General features: G+C 48.2%; 1 protein-coding gene across 1 annotated transcript in view; it reads left to right on the plus strand.

Moving 5' to 3' along the window:
- The first annotated feature begins 1190 nt into the window (after nt 1–1190).
- The window catches only part of ARID3B (AT-rich interaction domain 3B), a 32354-nt gene continuing 18208 nt past the window's right edge, over nt 1191–15336 (plus strand). Inside the window, 6 exon segments of the mRNA XM_009278852.1 lie at nt 1191–1252; nt 2458–2708; nt 2710–2825; nt 3456–3771; nt 13516–13587; nt 15129–15201. Coding sequence (XP_009277127.1) covers nt 2547–2708; nt 2710–2825; nt 3456–3771; nt 13516–13587; nt 15129–15201 — 739 coding nt within the window. The 5' untranslated portion in view covers nt 1191–1252; nt 2458–2546.

A 15336-nucleotide genomic window follows, 5' to 3' on the forward strand; every position in this document is an offset into this window, starting at 1 on the left:
AGGCTGGCCCCGGCTGCTCGTCTCACGCTTTAACTCTTTCAGGTGGTTTCCCCTTGGAAAAGCTCTTTCCGAGGGCCGCTGGCGCGAAGGCAGGCGTCTTCCCAACCGCGCTGCAAGCAGAGCTAGTTAAAAATTCAAATTAAGGGGCTTTTTAATCCAAGTGCTCTCCCAGGGATTGAAAGCCGCACAAAGGCTGGTGCGTGAGGACCCGGAGGTTAAACTGAACCCTTTCGCTGCCTCGGTTGGGAGAGACGCGAAAAGTAAGCAGATACCCACGCTGAGGGGTAAAATGGATGTTAAAACCTGGGGCGGTTTAAGGTTATCAGCCTAGTTGCAGCTGTTATCTTAAACTCTGTCCTGATATTGTGACTTAATTTTTTGCCGTGAGCAACGCGTCTCCTCGGCGACTTAAAACTCGCCGTGAAGTTGGCTGCCTCTCCACAATAACATCGATAACTTGGCTGAGGGCGTGTCTGCTGCATCCAAAAATTCATCTTTTTGGAGGCTCGCGAGGTTTGCGCTGGGCTCTGACGAAAACCCTCGGCAGCCGCGCGTAAATCCTGCCGTAACCTGTCACGCGCTGTTGTACCTGAACTCCGGGAAACACGCGGGCGCCGCATACCAGGGTGTTGCTGCACCTGAGGTGTGTTTGCTCGGCATGTTAACCGAGTATCAGGTCATTTATTATCGTTAACGCACCCGAGGCGTGTATTAACTGCACGCCCTGCTGAATATCCCCCAGGCAGGAGAGGTGACACCTCACCGTGCCCCAGGTGTGACAATATACAGCAAGGTGTGGGCTGTAGGTTCTCTCTAGCCTGGTTGACGGTTGCTGTTGCAACACCCGCACCGGTTCGTTGTTGCTTCACTGGAGGAGTGTGTGTGTGTGTGTGGAGCCAGGCCAGATGGTGTATTGTGCCTTCCCAACGAGTCTAAGACTCTTTTCAGCTGCCAGGTAATGCATTATTGCTCCTGACATTCAAACCACTAATCCACTTTATATTGTTTCATTTGCAAGCTAAAGCTATGCTGCTGCCTGCTAGATAAAAATGCAAATGCACCGGCCAGGCTTTTCATTTTGGTGATGGGCTGTTATTTAGCACGGGGAAGAGTTTGCAGAGGAAGAATGAGTTGGGCATCCTAGCTCGCGGGCGCTTTGTACGAGAGACGGGGGTCTGACCGCCTTAGAGGAAGACTTGGAGTTGCGCTGGGGATGCTGGAAGTGGTCTTGCACTTCTGAAACGGGTATCTGGTAGGTTATTTGCTGGTTTAGGACAGAACTGCGCCTGGTTTGAAAATGCGTGTTAGCAACGTAGTCTCTTTTCTCAAGTATGTGGCTTGAATAGCACAGTGCTGGTTGTTAACAGGGTGGTGGGAGGTGGCCGGGAGACTCTGTAGCTTGTTTGTAGTTGGCCTTTCCTTTGTTTCTCTAAGCTGACTGTATTTTGATATCGATGAACCTTGAAGGGCAGCAAGTGGGATCCGTTTAAGCATCTTTTTTACATTAAAAAAAACCAAAACCCAAACCTGAGAAGGACGGTCTTTGTCAGCAGGTCCAGTCTGCGACACAAAGTCCAAAATACACGTGCTGATTTTGATGGTTGGGGATTAAAGGCGTAGTCGTCTTTCTAGGATTTACACTAGATCAGAGCTGTGTTTCCGACTGCGGTCTGTCCTGTTGGTCTTCGCTCAAGAGGAGGCTGGTGCTGGCTCAGCATGGGCTTGCTGCAGGTCAAAATGGAGAGCTAGGAAACCTCTCGGGTCCTTGGGCTGGGAAAATCGAAGGGAGGCCACGGCCGGGGCTTGAGATGCGCTGGCAACTCTGGGAACCAGAGGCAGGAGTTGCTCGGTGCTCAGCAGTCTGGTTCAGGCTACAGTGGTCTTTGCTTTGCTCTCGTCTCGCTCTTCTGGGGAAAAACAATGGCTAAATATAGGGGGGGGGGGTTTAAGAAAGACGTATAAAGGGTAAAGAATTTAGCAACGTAATGAAAGCATAAAAGAATTTAGAGATAACTGGTGTGCGATAAATTCCTGCCCGTTTTTTAATAGAAATATGGGCAAGCTTATCATCCCGGCTATCTCCTTTTAAGGTAGTGTTTTCAGAAGAACCAAACCCTAGATGTTAAACCTAACATTTCAAAAGTAATTATTTAGGAAGCGTGGAAGGATTCTGACAAAAAAAATGAACTGCTGGGAGAGTGGACAAAGGCATTTCAGATGCTGTCTTTGGGGTATATGAAACTGAGGTTATAGCAAATGTGTTCAGCTTGAAAATACAATTAAACAGTCTGAAAATTGAATGCAAGTTTGAGCCTGAGGCTGTTAAACATGAAGCTGATTGTTTCACGGTCTCCTGCACAGGAAAGAGTATTGGCTTTGCAGTCTATTTATCCTCTTCCTGGGGAAAAGATGAAAGCATTTTATATTCATACAGACAAATATTTGTCTATCTTTCAGATTCTGCCAATCTCCCAAGGTCGGGGCTTGAACCCTGCCAAATAAAGTCAAAAACGCCCCCTTCTTTTCCCAGCCATGCAAACTGCGGGATGAAGCTGGAAGCTGTGGTCGAGCAGCTGCAGAAGCAGCAGCAGAAGCAGCAAACGCCTCTGCAGATGGATTCCAGGGAGAGACAGCAGAGGCAGATGAGAGAAGCCCAGCTGCTCTACACTCAGCAGCTGGCCGTGCAGCAGGCTGTCCTAGCAGCCACCCCTGGGAGCCCCATCTGGCGGGTCTTCGGGCGGCTCCGCTGTTGGTCCCTTGGCCAGAGGCCCACCTGCAGCCGGAGCTACGCGGGCTTTTGATCAGAGCAGCATGAATTCAGAGCCAGAAGAGGAAGAGGAGGATGAAGAAGAGGAGGAGGAGGAGGAGGAGGAGGAGGAGGAGGAGGAGGAGGAGGAGGAGGAGGAGGAGGAGGAGGAGGAGGAGGAGGAGGAGGAGGAGGAGGAGGAGGAGGAGGAGGAGGAGGAGGAGGAGGAGGAGGAGGAGGAGGAGGAGGAGGAGGAGGAGGAGGAGGAGGAGGAGGAGGAGGAGGAGGAGGAGGAGGAGGAGGAGGAGGAGGAGGAGGAGGAGGAGGAGGAGGAGGAGGAGGAGGAGGAGGAGGAGGAGGAGGAGGAGGAGGAGGAGGAGGAGGAGGAGGAGGAGGAGGAGGAGGAGGAGGAGGAGGAGGAGGAGGAGGAGGAGGAGGAGGAGGAGGAGGAGGAGGAGGAGGAGGAGGAGGAGGAGGAGGAGGAGGAGGAGGAGGAGGAGGAGGAGGAGGAGGAGGAGGAGGAGGAGGAGGAGGAGGAGGAGGAGGAGGAGGAGGAGGAGGAGGAGGAGGAGGAGGAGGAGGAGGAGGAGGAGGAGGAGGAGGAGGAGGAGGAGGAGGAGGAGGAGGAGGAGGAGGAGGAGGAGGAGGAGGAGGAGGAGGAGGAGGAGGAGGAGGAGGAGGAGGAGGAGGAGGAGGAGGAGGAGGAGGAGGAGGAGGAGGAGGAGGAGGAGGAGGAGGAGGAGGAGGAGGAGGAGGAGGAAGAAGGGGGTTTGGAAGGTGGAGATCTTGAGGATGGCGCTGATGTGACTGGAAAAGAAACCTGCTCTGCTCTGAAATACTTTCATGCTCCCAAAGTTGCCCATCACAACCAAAGAGTGGCCTCTACCTCTAATCCTCTCCCAGCTTCGGGGCACCAGCGGGGACAGCAGGGCAAAGAAGAACAGGGTAAAGACACTACTAAGCAACCGTATTCCGGTTCCCCGTCTGGACGCCAGAACTGGCGGTTGGACGAGCAGCTCAAACAGGTCAGTGTTAACGTTACTTCCTTCTGAATAAGAATGACCATATTCGGGCGGACCGAGGATTTCTTTAGCCCAGCGTCCTGTTACGAGCGCTGGCTGCTTGCAAGTGTGTTGAAAAGCGTGCAAGAACCGGGCACGTACAGAGCGATGCTTCCCTGGGGTACTCTTCCGGGTTTATTCTTTTATAAAGAGATTTCGCAAGACCTCGATTTGCTTTACAGATACCGATTTCCAGCTGATGGTATAGAAACCCCAATCTGTAAGAACCTTTATGGAGAGGCAGAGGTTTGATCTTTGGCTCATTTATCTTCTCTCTCACTGCTGCTGTGCCATTCAGAATGGAACAGGCTGGCGTTATGTTTATTTTTGGTGCAGACACTTGCCTGCTAATGTCTCACTCGAGTTACTTCACGTACGACGTCTATAACCCCTTTGTGTAAGACCTCCGGGATGCAGCCACTTTGGCTGGATTTCTGGTTGGTGCTGAGGGCAGGCAGGGAAGAGTGCGCGTCCTGCCGCTGGTCCTGCGAGTAAGCAGAGCCGCTTTCATTTCACGCGTGGGAAGGAAGGAGCTAACTTGCTAGTGCTTGGCTTTGGTAGGAGGTTAATTCTGTGTTTGAATGAAGAATTACTACTCCTGGTAGATAAATGCTAGAGGATCGAGAATTCTTTTCTTTGTTGTAAGTGGGTATTTCAGTTAACGTAGCACTTGTGTGCTGTTTTGTTACAGAGCTAACTTGAGCAGACTTTGGGAGACGCTCACAGCATTTATGTGTATTGAAATGGAGTTGAAGGACTGCATGGTTCAAATAAAGAAGAAAAGCTGGACTTCATTGTCTTTTTGTACGGATGTTAGCCTGAGTGTGAAGAGGGTTAGGTTTTCCTTCAGGTAGAGTTCTTTGAGCTAAGAAACCTTGTATGGACAAACACAGAGCTGTTTTTTCCTTCCCTCCTGCAAAAACCCTACGAAGTAAAAAAAGCTGGAGCTCCTTTGTGGTGGCTGGTGAACCACAGGTGTTTGCAAGTTTGCTGTGGGCACTCAGGGCAGTCTCTCCCCTTAGCTGTTGGTCGCACGCACGAGACGATTTGTTTTACGCTGCCACGGGCAGCAGTTCGAGGAGGAACTGCTGAAGCTCACAAGCTTTATTTCTTCTCCCATTCCATTTAGTGTGGCCTGTAGGTTCCGACCCACCTGCTCCTGCAAAACTGTACCGGTTTGGTGTTTCTACACCAATGCGTGTGGCAGGAACCGCTCTAAGTTGCCAGGTGAATGGCGTTTGTGACTATCGGCGCTATCAGGCACGCTGGCGAAGCAGCCCTGGTGCATGGGATGCAGCAGGCAACCAGTTGCTCCTGTGTTTTCTCGGGGCTTGCTTCTCAAGAGGGGTTGGGTTGGGGGAAAAAAGGTTACTCAAGCTGTTGTAGGGAAATGAGGTGGGTATGTCGGTCAGGGGACGGTCGCTGGAGAAATTGCTTCAGAGTTTACTGGATTGGAGTGACTGGCGAAAACTTCCTCTTTCGGGTCTCTGGGTGGAGAATAGTAGGCAGGGCTCTGGTGGTGTTAGGGGGATGGCTTTCTAAAAAAAAAAACAACCAACAAACCAACAAACTTAGCATTAGCCTTTGGCTGTTTTTATTTCTAGCTTGGCCAGTGCTAACAAGTATGTCATTGTGCTTCTTTCCAATACTTGCTTTTCTTGTGAGAGTCCTGTGAATCTTACTGAATTAATAGGCTTGATTCTTAGGTCATTCGCCCTGTTCTGGGAAGACAAATGACCATAAGCATGCCAGATCTGGTCTTAGCTGATGTGGAATAGCAAAAAAGTAGAAAATAAAATACTGTTTTACAAGTGGCATACTGTGCACGAATACTGATCCAGTTACTTTGGCCCATGTCAGCAGTAATCAAGTATTTTGGTAGTAGGTTGCAGCTTAGTCTGATTGCTGGCCAACTTATTCTGGAAGCCAAAGTGTGCAAAGCTTCACCAGGAAGCAAAACTAAAAGAAAAACCCTCTCGCTGCTGTGTTGAAGTAATCTGTTTCACTGCAAGGGAGGCAGGCAGTACCGCAGTAAAGAACGGAATTAGAGAAATTCACAGGCATCCAGTTAAGGAGTGGATTATAAAGGCATATCAGGGATGTGCTGTGCTACACCACTTCTGGATGGTGGGAAAGCGTGGCAGAAAGTGGGCAGGTTCACATGTTGTCCTGAAATACTGTCTCCTGGTGCTGTCACTGAAGGTGGAGTACTGGGCTAGATGGTCTGCCCCAGCGAGGCACGGCTTACATTCGTAATCACGCCGGTGAGCAATGTTGTTACGGTGCTATGGCGTGCTCAGCAGGCCATATTGAAGTGCCCAACGTTAGCCATGCTGGTGCAGTATATTCACCTTGAGTAGGGTAAATATTGCAGATCAACTTGTTTGCGTTCACCAGTGGAGTCTGCATACCAGGGAGTAAAAATTTAACTGCAGTATACCAGGTCAGAGCTGGTGAGCGGGGGGCTGCGTGGAGGTAGGAATAACCTGGGGGGGACGGGACACAGACAGACTAGAACTGTTAGCTGGCATGACAGCAAGGGAAGAGAAATGTGTGCGTAGCTGTGGACTGTCCGCATAATTCTGTTTGCTAAATGGTAGCACGCTGCCCTAGTGCGAGCCTTGCTTGAATTTTTTCATTTCAAATGCATGCTTTAAAGATACTGGGCTTTTTCTTTTGTCTTCGTGTAACACGGTTTCGAGGCAGAAAAATCAGGATCGAATGCAGAAGTGCCTGTGTTCTCCAGTTTGTTTTCGAAACGATTCCCAAACTTATCTTTTTTTTTTTAGCTTCTGTTGAGATGGAGGCTAATAACCAGTCAGCATACGCTGCTTCCAGCTAGCTCTGCTCTGGGAGTATTTGTGGTATGCATAATGGCTGTTGCTTGCGGAAGAGGGGGAAAAAGTCACTTCTATTTCTTCTTTCAAGTGTGGATTGTTCTTCTGAAAGTGACGCCCTTGGAGAAAAATGTATCTTGAAAGTGTAAGGCTAAGATTGCCTGGAAGGCATGTGGCATGAAGATGGCAGAAAGATGGAAACTACCAGCAAGATGAAGCCCCGTTCTGTTCGGTCCCGGACAGCCAAGTAAATAATTGTAGAACAAGCTGGCAGACAAAAGAGCTGGCTCAGCTTATGACACAGGGGCGGTGGGAATCCTGTCAGCACAAAACAACAAGGGAGTGGAGTTGCTTGTCGGGGAGTTGCAGTCCCGAAAGAAGAGCCGGGGGGCGGGGGAGCCTGTGCTCAGCTCGCTCGCTCCTCGGACTTGCTTGAATCCCATGCAAATCCATCATGGCTCCGACAGCCGAAGGCTCCCGCAGCCGTCCTCGAAAAGGGCGTTGTGGGCTGCCTGTCTGTGAAGAAAAATGAGCTTTTAATTCTGTGGGTGAAAACGTTGCTTTTAGCAGATGGTTGGGTGTGGGTCCTCGTCCCGTGGGTTCTTGCATTGCTTGGCGATGTCTCTGGTTACCAGGGAGAGCCGTGTAGGAAAGGCAGGACCACAGCCGCCGTCTTGCTGGTGCTGCTTGCTCCTTTTCCACTCGAGGCTGGTGTGCAGCACCAGCGTGAGCGATTTTGTCAGGCTGTTACTACAGCACGCACATTAGTACGTGCATTCCTTCGCGGAATGTAAAAATACAGCCAAGGTTTTCAGGCATCAGCTGATACTTAATGCCTTCTTAAATGCAGCAAGGTAAGTCGCCATAAAGCAGCTGTCTGACTTTCAGAGAGTGGTTTGTGGTCTGGTTTTTGGGGATGTCTCATGTTAGATTCTCAGAAATGACCAGTCACTCCTGAAAATCCTGACCCAAACTTTTACAAAGGTCATGGTGTTTATTAAGATAAGTCAGCTTAAAATAATTACTTTGCTTTTGCTCTAGGGTCTAGGAATGAGTGGCTGAGATTCCATAACCTTAAGTATGTGCCTCAAGTGTTGTGCGTATTGAGGTATTGCTCAGGAGATACTCATTAATCCAGAGGGGGTGAAGGTCCCAGGAATAAAAAAGTTGCATTTCACACGGTGCATTTTTTTGCCTCCTAGTTATTGCAGATATCCAGGGCCCAATTCAGGGGTTGGATTTTTAATTCCTTACGCGGGTCACTGGGTATTTTTCTTTTTCTGATGTAGTGGGAGGAGAATTCTTCATTAATAGCTGACATTAGGTATTCGGTTTCTCTTTTACTGAAAGCTGTTTTCCGTAGGAACAGATTGTAATTCTTAAATTGCCAATTGCTGCTTCTCCTGCATTCCTGCTTTAGGTTTGTTTTGATGAAGTCTTCATCCCTGCGGCAATCTGCTTCTGCTGTAGCACCTAGCTTGGAGTTCGTGCTGATATGTAACTTGAAGTACAGCATTAGTGGCGGGAGCAGAGCAGGATCTCGGTTATAAAGTCTCCTTTTTGTTTAATATAACAAATAATGTGTGGGAGAAGAGAACCAAGAAACCGTCTCCGCTAATGACTGTAGGCAGCAAGCTCACAAACAGCTTGTATTAGACATCAGAGAATTCCCCCGGATCTTCATCTCCAGGAGCCATTCCATAGGCTTCATCAAGGTTATGCTATATTGCAGGGACTGTGCTATATCTGGAGGCAGAGCAAAGGAGCAGAGCGAGGAGCTCGTTTATATCCCGGGGAAGATACGGCTCATTTTAGGATTTGTTCGGGCGCTAAATTTATCTTTAGGAATAGTTGCGGCTTGTCTCCTTTGGTGCCAATTCATAGGAATTCTAGCTAACACTGGAGAACAGTAGGTGGAAAGAGCTCGAATGTGTTGTCTTCTTACACTTCTGTTTTTCTCACTTCACGGTAAATCTGAGACTCTCTCATGTGGCAGTGAGAATTTCTCTTCCCACAGCCATGTAGCACTGAGCAAATCTACTTGTCACTTAGGTTTTAGTTAATTCCTCTGAGTATTTGTGAATAGGAGTCATTCACAAAGAGTCCAACTTTTCCTTAAGGATAAGGAAGCAGATTCCTGTTTTGCAAAGAATTGTGTTGGTGCTGCCGTCACTAGGTCATGGGAGCACATAAAAGAAACTTAATAAAAAAAGGAATTAATCTGTTAACTTCAGTCCATTCTTTTTCTTTCCTTCCCCATCCTCCCTGCCGTTCCTGAAATCACTAAAATGTTTTCAAAACCCATCTTTGAAGCTTGTAGACTTTGAATTGAGCTCTGTTATTAGTAAGACGGGGAAGAGTTTGTTCCAATTTCAGCCGAGCTTTACCAGGCAGCTTGTGCGGGCAGTAATTATAACTTGGTTCTCCATGCTTGAGAACTTGCAGCTCAGGGCAGTAGTCCTGATCTTATCAGCGTTTTGTAGTACAACAGTTTTCTTTATAATAGCATCTGTTTCACTTCCTAAGGCTTAACTCTACCCACAAAAGGAATTTCTGTGGATTCTCTGATAATCCTGAAATTGCTGCCCCTGTACCTTTTCATTGACTCGGTGCTTTCAGTTAACCCATGGGGTAGGGGAGGGGCTTTCTTTTTCCCTGCAACATTTAGCCTTGTCCCTAAGTGGACATTTCAGCAGATTCTGGCCTAAAACCTCTGTCAAAACTGCAGGTCTGCAGTAAGCAGGTGCAGAATGATTTTGAGTTTCATGCCAGAAGTTTTCTCCTCTTTTCTTTTACATAGTAAAGCTTTAGTGGGTTCTCTCCGGTTCAGAGTTTGCCATTTGGATACAACTTTGTAGTCTGGTAAAACCTCATCGGGCTTTATCTCGAATAGCTGTACGGAACTGGGGTGCGGGAGAAGGGAATGACCTGGAAAAGGAGCATTTCCCACTTCTCATTCATGTCGCTGTTTGCACCCTAACTGCAATTTGTGCAGGCAAAACCGGAGAAGGAGACAATGAGCTGCTGTTCCGTTCGCCTTAATACTTCACTTTTTTTAATTGAGCACAGAGTTTTGATTAGTTCTCTAGTCTCTGGGAGGGACAGACGTGTGAGATGGTAATATTTGAGAGGTAGGTGTCCTGCAGGGGAGGGGTTGAGGTTGCTTGCTTGTAAGGTTTTTGTCCTCAAAAGAATGGGCTGGACGAAGCAGGAAAGCGTTTGTCATCTCCTTTTCTGTCTGCTTGGCAACTCAGGGTTAACTCTGGCTTGTGAACGTGGGATTGGAAACCAAAATTGCTCTGGACATCTGAGCTTCCCTCTAATAAGATATTCCAGGTGGTTAGGGAGTAATCCTAAAATAGCTCCAGATATAATTGCTTCTGAAGCCAGGCCAGCAGCCTCTCGGGGAGAGGGCGGTCCCGGGGGGGGGCTCTGATGGCCTCCGAGGTGTGTCTGCAGCGCGGGGAAGGCTCTCCAGCTCTGCCAGCAGCCCGTGAAGGTGGCCAGCCTTTCCCAACACCGCTGCCTTCCCACCAATGCTCGCATCAGGGGGTAAAGCGCAACCAGTGCTGCTTTTCTGCAAGAAACCAGATAAATTCTTGCCCGTGGTAACGCAAGGGCTGTTCGTCAAGCGTCAGCAAATTCCCTTGATACAAACGGGTGGAGGGAGAGGCAGGACTCTCCCCAGAGAACGACCTGCCTCTCTGAACAGTGTTTTTTCCTTCCTGCTACTATTGCCTGACTTATACAAAGGTCTTTTAACGACTTGTGAGGATATATTGATTTCTCAGGTTCCTGCTGTTTATACGGAGGAGGGCTTCTCAGCATAGGGTAACTTTGTTTTCCTAGGAGGAATAGAAAGGAAGCTTGATACCAGAGCTCCTGCTGAGCTCTCTTGCTGTGCAAAATGTAGTTTATTCTACATATGGAGCACCTCTTGCTTCAGTAGCTTTGTGGGGCTCTTTACTGATTTACCTGGTCCGGTTGTGCTCAGGTCGCTGCTCTGACCGCTGCCAATATTTGGTATCTTCGGTTGTAGCCTTGGCACGGGCCCAGAGGTTTTGGTGAGCAGAATAGTCCCTCAAGATCAAAGCCGAGGCCTGGGAAAGTGCCTGTCGGTGCTTGTACTCTGTTCTCTGAATAAATAAGGCTTTATTCCCTGGCTGCTGAGCTGACATTTCATGCTAGCCCGAGACTTTGCTAACTCCGCCACCCAAAACAAACCTGTGCTCTGTCCTCATGTCTCCGCAGCCCACGTGTCGTTTCACTGCACCCTTGCTGATTTGCACCACGGCGGCTGCTGCTTGCACCGAGGTGACTGAGAAGCACTCTCCTTATCTCTTCTGATAGCTTAACGTGGGGAGCGGTAACTGGCTTTAAACCTTTCCAGCTATTGCAGGAGGAAATGCTAATGCTGTCCACCGTCTCTCACCTCGGATCACTCCGTGTCACGCCAGGTGATCTCCATCTCTGCCAATTTTCTGGACATATGGCAAAACACTGACGGCTTCAGCTAGCTTTAAGCTCCTTTTCACTAGCGAGGTGTGGGGGGCATTACTTCTGTGCTCTCGAGCATCTCGGGATGTAGGTGCGCGGGAAGTAGGGCACATATATCCTGCTTATTCTCTGTATCAAACCTTAATCCTGCCATTCTTCTCTAGTTACCCTTTTTCTTCAAATAGAACAAGTAAAATAACTTCTAAAGAGTCTTTAACCCCATGGAAAGTTTTGTTCCTGGAAATTTTACCAAGTTCAAACCCACTGGCAGTAGAGAATTGTCTCCTTTAAGCCCTCTTCTCTTTCCTCTCCCTGTCCTCAAATGTAGTGGAATAAGCTCTCAGCACGACCAAAGTTCCCTATGAAAAGCAAGTGGTTTGCTGCTTGGAGCACCCAGTTTAATACCACGAGCAGTTTTGCTCTCTGGATTTATAACTGAGTACAAACATGGGAAGAAAGCAGCCCAGCCCTCCACAGATCATTTTGCTTAAGCCCTCTTCTCTTTCCTCTCCCTGTCCTCAAATGTAGTGGAATAAGCTCTCAGCACGACCAAAGTTCCCTATGAAAAGCAAGTGGTTTGCTGCTTGGAGCACCCAGTTTAATACCACGAGCAGTTTTGCTCTCTGGATTTATAACTGAGTACAAACATGGGAAGAAAGCAGCCCAGCCCTCCACAGATCATTTTGCCTTGCGAGTACAAACATGGGATTTCTTCCCAGGGCAGCCCAGCCCTCCACAGATCATTTTGCCTTGGAGCGTGTGAAGTTGAGGATGGGAAATAGCTGCTGTCTTCTGAAGAGACTGTCTCTTATTCTGACTGTTCACATAGGTTTGTTGATCTGAGTTAACAATCAGTGGGGGTTTAGGAGCAGCTGGATGTTACCGTAATTAGCAAAAAACCTCTGTTTTTAATCTCTGCTAGGAAAGGACACCCAGATGAATCCTCCTGTGAGCAAAACCGTTCTTCAGATCTCTTCCTAGAGAGGGCTGGGAATTGATCTGCTGTAATAAACAGCTGACATAACAGAAGTGGCAATAATCCCCCATTAAATATCTTTCAGTTGATGGGACTCACTGGATAATTGACTTTCCAGCAGGAATTAGTGGCTCAAACTAAATCAGCAGGCATTAGGGCAGCTCACTGCAGTGTTTTTTAAGGGGGGAAATGTAGCTTTGCCTGGCCTTGACAAGAGCTATTCATCTTTCTAATTCAATGTATGTGTCACAACCAGATGACTCCAAGATTTCAGATATTGGACCGCCTCTCTAATTCGCATGCTTTTTTTTTGCTGAAACCTCTTGCTATCTCCAGTGCTTTTCTATCTGCCTTAGGATGCCGTGTGTTTATCAGGACAGGGTAGTCCAAGCTACCTTGCCGGGTGGATTTGGCTGTTCTCTTTCCTTGAGTGGCTCAGGAGCACTTGCTATACCGGAGCTTTATGAAGTTTATGGTTTAAAGATGCTCGAACAGTTTTTCAGGATCATTCTTCTGGTCTTGGTCCTGCCGTACAGCCAGAGGCTGCCTCTGCTGGTTTCCAGCCCCGGTGATCGTTTCAGGATGATGATTTACCAAGTAGAATAGGCCTAACTAGAGTAATCCTTTTAGTGCCTAAGAAGAATGAACCTTAATCCGGCAAAGCTGAGCTTTCCATTTCTGTGGGGAAGATCCAGATCCGGGCGCTTCCAGGAGTGAGGGTCCTGGGTTGGCGAGAAGCTTTCCAGTGGGATTATTTCCCTCTTTCTTCAGCGTACTCTGGTTTTGGTTTCGTAGGCAAGCAGGGGGAGGACAGAAGAGCGTTTCCAAGTGTGTTCGGTGTCACCTGGCGAACAGAAAGGAAGGATGGCCTGGGTAACCCCTGCACCTTTCACTAGGGGCTCTAGGATGTGCACGTGGTAAAAAGATAGGGACATGGAGAGCAAAAGCAGCACCTCTCTATTTAGGTGTTGGACCGCGTTACGGCAAAGCACCTGCTACAGGGGGGTTAGCGTACTTCTGCTTAGCAGATGAAGGCAGGCGGCTCTTGAAGGCGTTGAGGACTTTCCTCTAGAATGGTTTTCCCTGGCATCAAGACAACTTCTTTGAAATATATTTCTGCGGGGAAAAATCTTAGAGCTGAAAAACTTCCCCTACCTTCAGTAGTTGCCTGGAAGGTGAAATGCCACTTCCCATTTTGGGCTGAGTGTCAGAGATTCCAGGAAAGTGTGCTGTGACAAATGCACAAATGTCCCCCGTCTTTCCTAGTCGTCTTGGTCTAAGCCAGCAGCTGCTTTTGCACGTGTTTGTGCCCCAAAATGCACATTTGCAAGCTTTCCGGAATTGTCCGCAAAGCCTTTCCCCGGCGATCCTTTCACCCTTTCATTCCTCTCTCCCTAGAACGGCAACGTGACCTGGAGCGATGAAGGTGATGGGTGCCGAGGAAGAGAAATTTCACGAGACTTTGCCAAGGTCAGTCTGATCATGGGGATTTTGGGGAAGGGGTAACTTTGGGGAATTCTTCCCCTGATCTGTGACAGAGGGTGACTACTGAGCCCTCGCTATTCCTCTGTAGTGAATTTGTAAGAAAACTGCTTTGTCCCGCAGCCTTCTGCCTACAAACCTGCTATTTGGTTGGGCTATTTTGGGCTATTTTGTTGCCTTTGATAACTGGAATGGTTTGAACTGAGACTTCATAACCAGACTTCTGACATGTAAAATCTTAGTCAATACTTTCTCCAGCTGGGAGGAGAAGAGTATTTCATTTCTTGAACCTGATTAGCACTGTGGTCGTGGATTTGAATGTGGCAGCTGTGTGTCACGTCAGCCGGAGGAATTCATTTTAAACTAAGCTGGCTCTTTCTGAAAGGGTGCAGCTAATTGCTCTGCAAATACACTGGTGCATTTTCTTCCCAGAGCTCGGTGTGTGAGAAAGCACAGAGCTTCACAGGAAATGAACCCAAAAAGCCCCTCTTCTTTCGGACTAGATGAATACCAAGTAGCTAGCAGCACCTACGAAGAGGCTGAAATACATATTTCCCAGTGAATCTTTGCTTTTCTGTGGAGCTGCTCCACAAGAGTAGCTACAACCAGCAAAAAAGTCCCTGGAGTTATGCAGGATTCTTTCTCAATGCAAACAATAGAAGGAATTAAATTCTGTTTCATGTGCAGCATTGTCTTCTGTCTTGTTCTATATCCTCCCGTATCTCAGTGAGAGACTGACTTCAGCCCTTTCAGCCTGTCACTTTGTGGCCTCGCAGGATTCTGGATAGGTGAAAATTGGATTTTTTTTTTTTTTTTTTGGTTCAGGAGGTAGTTGTAAGATGGCACTCGTGCCTGTCTCTTCTGAAAAATCAGCGGATAATGCTAGCATGCAGTGCCTCTCCTTTGGAATAAGCTGCCTGCGGAACTTTGTTTTAAATGCTTGGGTCTTTAAGCCTTTTGGTAAAATGATTTCTGCAGCAAACCCGTTCCAGGCTGGTTTCTGATATCTTTCAAGGCTTTTTGGCTTATTTTAGAGGAGCCTTTCCTGCCAGGCCTTAGTAGTTACAAGAAAGCTCTATCCTTTCATCTCCCCCTTCAAGGGACTTGGAGTTTGTCACTTACATGACAATCCCTGAAGGGAGGGAGTCACGAGGCTAGGAGAAGCTGCAGAGAAGTTTACGTCCCTGGTGTCTCAAAGGTACAGACCACTAATCCGCCCTGGACCACTGTCACCTTCCTTTTGGTTGTCTCATCTTTCTTTCCAACTTGTCTTAATCGTTTCTCTCCCCTTTGCTTTCAGGTGGTTTCAAACCCTGCGCTGTAGCAGTGCTGTTAACTGAGTGGAATCCTGTTCCCCTCAGGGTGCCAGTCTGTACTGTGCCTGGTAATCCTTCCTCATTTTGCCTCTCTGCCTGTGGCTGCCTTTCATTCCCCCAGTACAAACACCAGATCACCTGCTGGAAGAAGCTAATATTATTCTTTTAATTTTATCTGTCTCAATGTGGCTTCATTTTTATTTTTTCCCCCAGCTCTATGAACTGGATAGTGACCCTGAACGGAAGGAGTTCCTGGATGACCTCTTCATCTTCATGCAGAAGAGGGGTGAGCATTTATTTGAACTTGATACGGTAAAATGGGGCGGAGGGGTGCTGCTGCAGTTTGAATTCTTCCCTCCTGAGCTTGAAAGAACAAATCCGGCCCTTGAACCTGCAGATCTGGTGGAAGAGCAGCGGTAAG

This window comes from Aptenodytes forsteri, unplaced genomic scaffold, assembly GCF_000699145.1.
Source record: "Aptenodytes forsteri isolate BGI_AS27 unplaced genomic scaffold, ASM69914v1 Scaffold258, whole genome shotgun sequence".
Classification (NCBI taxonomy): Eukaryota; Metazoa; Chordata; class Aves; order Sphenisciformes; family Spheniscidae; genus Aptenodytes; species Aptenodytes forsteri.